This window comes from Phalaenopsis equestris, unplaced genomic scaffold, assembly GCF_001263595.1.
Source record: "Phalaenopsis equestris unplaced genomic scaffold, ASM126359v1 Scaffold000090, whole genome shotgun sequence".
Lineage (NCBI taxonomy): Eukaryota > Viridiplantae > Streptophyta > Magnoliopsida > Asparagales > Orchidaceae > Phalaenopsis > Phalaenopsis equestris.
Window position 1 is genome coordinate 484,832 of NW_018164532.1, and position 6,328 is coordinate 491,159.

The following is a 6,328-nucleotide window of genomic DNA, read 5'->3' on the forward strand; positions in this document are numbered from 1 at the left end:
AAACAAGGCGGGCACCACTTCTAAGGTTCTAAGATAGTCGCAGGAAGACCCCTAAGGCTAGATCCTAACTCCTACGAGAAATACTAGACCTCACGAAAATTGAGGTCAACAGCCATCCTCATAGCTTCCCAACTATTTGAGAATGAAGTCAACAAGATCAGTGCATGTATTCCATATTCAAATTCAATTTTAACAAATGATAATTGATTTGTGATGATATTAAAATTATTCAGGTGTTGTACAACAGACGTACCTTCCGCCATCTTCCAAATGAATAATTTCTTCATCAGATATACCTTGTTATTCGGCTATGACTTTTTATACATACCTGACATGACTGTCATAAGATCTGTAATTGTTCTCTCCTTGACGATGTTGTGTGCAACAGAACTCGATCGAGATTTAACCGAATAACCCCCAGAACCTGTCAATCCAACAGATTTCATTCAGCTTCATCTATCCTTTCAGGTCTTTTCCCTAATAACGGAAGATGAAGTTTCTTCCCCTAGAGGTAATCCTATATCTGTATCCTCCAATAACCAAAATCAATGTTATGAAATTTCTCGATATCTGAAAGATTCACTTCATCTGCAGCCATTGGCTCTGATACCATTTATTGTGATATATTGAAATAGAATAGAACGATCTACGACGAAGTGAAAAATAGAACGAGAAAATTCACATCAGAAAAAAACACACAGATTTACGTGGTTCGACAAATTGTTTATATCCACAGAATTGTAGAGGATTTTATTAATTGAATAAAGTACACCGTCGTCGATCACCTCGACGATTACAAGATTACAAGAACTTTTCACTTCCTCTCTCTCTCTCTACCGGAGATCACATCGAAGAAGAAGAAGAAGAAGAAGAACTGGGGAGAGCACACCTTGCGATTTCTTCTGCCTGCTTGCACCTTTTCAAAACTAATTTCTTCTTTCTGCCTTTGTCGCAAATAAGAACTACTTCTTCTGCCTTTGCCGCAAGCCACAAGCAAGAACTCCTTATGTTGCCTTTTCCGTAAACAAGAACTCCTGCTATCTTTTTACAAAACAAGAAATCTTTCTTCCTGCAATTCAAGAAGAGTCCACGGTTTCTTTTTTTGCTTGCATTTGTGGTGGTGGGGCCAACTAAAGCAAAGAGGCACGCCTCTTCCAAAGTAAGAGGCGGGAACGGTTGGCAGTAAAAAAAAAGTGCGGTTTTTTGTTTTTTTTTACTTAGCTTTGGCAGGAATAGTTAGAACCGGACCCCACCCAACAATAAATTCGACAAGTTGAGCGGCTTCATCAACTCGCCTCATAGTCAAACAATGCTATATGCACAACTACAAAATACTCCTATCTTGATGTATTTTTCATTTTCGGTATAGCCATTTATGTATCCACCTTTGGGGGGCCAACGCAAACCTATACATAGGGGAGACTATCCATGGGGTGAGGAGATCTTTTCTCTCTTTATGCCTCTTGAGTAGAAGAAATTATACCAGACTTTGCCTATTTCATCTTCAATCTTAGAGAGAATTTTGCTGTATTTCTACTATTCTCCTTTAACAAGCTCTTACCTAGGTGGTATGAAACTATTCATGATCCAACACTTTGGCCGCTAGCTATTCTTGATTCAACATTTTTGCAAAGGCTAGTGACTTCCCACGAAGTGTTCAACAAGTAACAAAACAGGTTTTGTAATAACAATTGCCATTTATTTATAAGGAGAATTACGCATGCTACTGATTTATTTCCTATTTACATACTAATATTCGGGTTCTTAGAAGGAATAATATCAATCTCCTGCTACAACCAAATCATTATGAAGTTAATAAAATAAAAACAAATATCGGTGGAGTTTTGTTGTGCGCTTCTAGATTAGTGTGTCATTATTATGAACGGATGTAGTTCGGTGTCAAGCTCTTCAAGATTTGCCCCAAACGCTTCTTTATTTTTCATTTATATATTGTTGTATTCATCCATGCATTGTTTAATTGATTTCTGTTTTTTTTGCATCAGTACCAATCAACAAAAAATTAGTCAAATTTCAGGTCAGATGTAACTTGGAAGATGAAATAAAGGGTAAAGATGATGTTAGATCCTCATATCAAGGAGAGGTGAGCTTTCTACAGGATGATTCTTGCTACATTTTTTGCAAGGTCTTCATATGGAGAATCTTGTGTCATTCCTTTCTCAAGTACTTTGGATATTGTTATTGCTTGATTTTGAAAATTGCTAAGTTCGTCATCCAAGTTTTGTGTCTTGCTTGTCTCATAAACACACATAATGGAACCCTAGAAAAAAACTTTGAGCACATGGATTGAAGGCCTTTACCGTTTCATTAATCTTATAATTGTCTTTAAATTACAATTCATATGCTTTTATTTTATTGGCCCCTCTTATTCCTTAAAGGAGTATTGCAAAAATCTATAAATACTTCATTTTGTTTATACAAAATATAACTCTCTTTTTCTTTAGTTCGGTTTTATGTTAGCCAACACTCTTTACTTACAATTTCTTTTTTGACATGGTCAATTCTCTTTCGCTGCTCGTGGTATTTATGATCCTGAGTTTTTCACGTAAAATCTACATGTTCTTTCTTGTATTTATTTTGGTATTTATCTCACTAATTTTATTACAAAAATATGTTGGAATTATATGTATGACAATTTCTGGCGAGGTACTTGCAATGGGAGAAAACAAAACAGAGAAAATAAATTCTATATAGAAGCCAAAATATCTAAATTTTGTATCAATATTCGCTGTACAATTATATATACCGACTTGTATAGCATATTATGTCTTAAGGATAAAATAAATCTGTAAATTCTTGATATGGAAAATACTTCCAAATATAAATGGAAAAGTAATAACAAAAAAATAAAGGTAAATATTTTGTAGACTCGCATGAGCTAAGATGTTTCCACATCACTCTTCCCCTATTTCAAAAGGATCCAAACTGGTTGTCAATTGGGTTGTAACTTCATCAGGTGGGTGATAAGTGTAGATGTCAGACCCATTGAATGTTGACGAGGGGTTCATGTCCGACGACAAGGCTATGAAATAAGCATTGTCATTAATTCATGTAGTCGCAGGAAATCGTCCAAATTTTTAGGGACTTAATTTGGAATATGTGCAAGGCACGAAGCATTATTTGCTGAGACGCACCATAACCAGATCACTTGGATCAAAAGCCTCATCTTTTATGAAGATTTGCCTCTTGTTTATACTTACTGTTTAATTCTAGCAATTTGGAATGTACATCTTCTAAAATTTTAGCATTGTAGCCATTTCGCCAACAAGAATGTTCTTGCACGTTGATAGAACTGCGAGATCAAAAGTATGGTTTGGTGGCTTAATATAAACTATAGTAAAATGATACTTACTTTTGGAGTTATTTTGCATGAAATTATATGCAAATTCTTCTTGACCAATGAATTTGTTCCACTGTTTTGGATGAGCTTGAGCAAAGCAATGCAACATATTTCCTACAGTGCGGGTTACCACCCCGGTCTGTCCACCCATTTGTGGGTGATACGAAGCTTAATCGGAATTCGTTTTGTAACCTTTTCCATAATTCATGCCAGAGACTAATAAATTTTACATCTCTATTCAAAGTAATGCTACGAGATAGCTCAAGAAGACACTATTTCATGGAAGAATAACTGAGCGATGTGAAGCATGTTAGAAGTCTTCTTGTAAGCAATGAAATGTGCATTTTTGAGAATCTGTCCACTACTACCATAATAGAATCAATATCTCGTTTATTTCGCAATAAACCCAAAACAAAGTCCATACTTTCATCTTCCCATATGGAATTCAGGACCGATAATGGTAAATTAATCTTGTATTTTGAGATGTCTCTTTGTAAGTTTGACATATATGACACTTTTCAACATTGCGTATAACGTCACGTCGTCAGTGCTACCAAAAAAGCATGGACTACAACAAAGCCAAAGTCTTTTTGCACCCTACACGGCCTCCTATACTGCCAGCCTGCACTTCCTTATACAATTGCAAGCATAAAGAGGTATTCATAATACATAACTGGTTACCTCAAAAGAGATAGCCATGGAGAATGGAATATTCTCCATTCAATTTAGAAGAGTGGCATTTATTACATGGATCAGAAAAATCAGCATCGTCACTGTATAGTTCTTGCAAAGATTCCAAACCTGTAATTTGTGTTTTTAAGGTTGTCAGAAGTGCTAACTTTCGACTGAGAGTATCAACAACCTTGTTTTGTAAATCGGCTTTGTTTTTAATCACCAAACTAAACTTTTGCAAGAATAAAACCCAACGAGTGCGGATCCTACTCAATGATTTTTGAGAATTGAGGTATTGTAAAGATTGATGGTCAATGCATAAAAGAAAATCCTGATGTAGAGGATAATTTTCCCATTGTTTTAAGACATGAACCACTACATACAATTTGTGTTCGTAGGATGGCCACTTTTGCCTTGCTGGTCTTAGTTTTTCACTAAAAATGCAATGGGCCGCCATTCTTTAGAAATAACAGCTCCAATGCCAATAGAAGAAGCATCAACATCCACATGAAATGGTTCGTCAAAGTTCGGTAAGGCCAAAACTGGAGCTGTTATTAAAGCTGTCTTAATAGTTCCAAAACTGTGTTGTTGTTCACCTCACTAATGAAATGTTTTATTTTTCAAGCAATCAATAATTGGTGCGAGAATACTACTGAAACCTTTAATAAAACAACGATAAAATTTTGCCAAATCATGAAAATAGCGCACCTCAGATAGAGATGACAAAATTGGCCAATCTTTAATGGATGAAACCTTTTTGGAGCCCATTTGTACCCCTTTTGCTGAAATCACATAGCTCAAATAATGAACACTCGGTAAAGCAAATTCATTCTTTGATGTAATGAGGTAAATTTTATGAGACCGAAGAACCATAAAGATTGAATAAATGTGTTGCATGTTCTCTTCAAAAGATTTGCTATATGCTGATATTTCATGAAAGTAAATGACACATAAAACATTTAAAAATAGCTTGAGTATCTCGTTGATGAGCCTCATAAAAGTGCTAGGTGCATTGCATAACCCAAACGACATCACATTCCACTCTTAAAGGCTCTCATGACTTTTGAAGGTGGTCTTCCATTCATCTCCCAACCTAATGCGAATTTGGTGATATCTGCAACGAAGACCCAACTGGGAAAATATTGTACCGCCAGATAGTTCATCTAACATATCTTCTAAGTAATAATCAGAAAGTGATATTGGACAGTGATTTTATTAATTGCATTGCTATCCACACACATTCGTAATTGACCATCTTTCTTTGGCGCCAATAATACTGGAATATTGCAAAGGGCCCATACTGTGCTGAATGAATTGTTTTTCTAACAATTCATTGACTATACCTTGTAAAATCTGATGTTCTTTTGAACTCATTGTGTAATGTGGGAGGTTGGGCAGAGAGGCATTTGAAACAAGGTTAATCTAATGTTGAATGGGACGTATAAGTGGCAACATGGACGGTAATTCAGTGGGCCCTATCCTTGAATTACTCAAGTAAATCTTATAATTCTTTGGCTTTGCTATCGTTGACTCCCTGTTACTTTCGTTCACTATAAGAGCTAAAAAAATAGCTGATTCTTTTAAGGAATTTAAGTCGTTAGTCTAGAAATTGCACATCTTTTCGGTTTTTCATGGTTGTTGGTAGTATGTAAAATGTTGTGTTGAAAGTACCTAAAGTATCTTTCCCTTTCATTCAAAAGAGCAGACATTAGGACGACATTCATTTAGTGCTCCTATATGGAACTACCAAGGTCGACCGATAATTAAATAACAAACATCCATGTCTAAACATCACAAAGTACCTCACAAACAACATATTTCCCAATGGAGAATGTGACATGATAAATATCCGTTACTAAGACATCAATACCTCGTTTCACCCAACTAATCTTGTATGATTTATGATGCTTACTAGTTTTGAGATTGAGAGCCTGTACCACAAAGTTAGAGATGATATTTTCAGTGTATCCACCATCAACAAGTAGATCACACACTTTTCCATTAATCATACACTTGGTTCGAAAGATTGCATGACGTTGTGAATAGATTGGTTGACGAGGAGTAATCAATTATTTTTCTTAGACACAAATAAGGGGTTCTTCTTCATCCTCATGAAGTTCTTCCACCTCTTTCTTTTCTTCAAAATTTTCCTGATCTCCCTCATTTTATGCATTGTTGACCTCACTTTTGGTTGAGGTCTAGAAAACTTCTTTAGTAGCCTAGGTCTAGCCATAGGACTTTCCTATTGACTAGTCTTAGAAAATTAGAAAAGGTACCCCCACCATTAGAAATTCGAAA

At 35.7% G+C, this 6,328-nt stretch overlaps 1 protein-coding gene across 1 annotated transcript in view; it reads left to right on the forward strand.

Moving 5' to 3' along the window:
* LOC110020061 overlaps positions 1–6,328 on the forward strand; it is a 45,187-nt gene that overhangs the window by 20,365 nt on the left and 18,494 nt on the right. Inside the window, exon 4 of the mRNA XM_020718035.1 lies at positions 2,004–2,101. Coding sequence (XP_020573694.1) covers positions 2,004–2,101 — 98 coding nt within the window. The remainder of the gene's footprint in view (positions 1–2,003; positions 2,102–6,328) is intronic.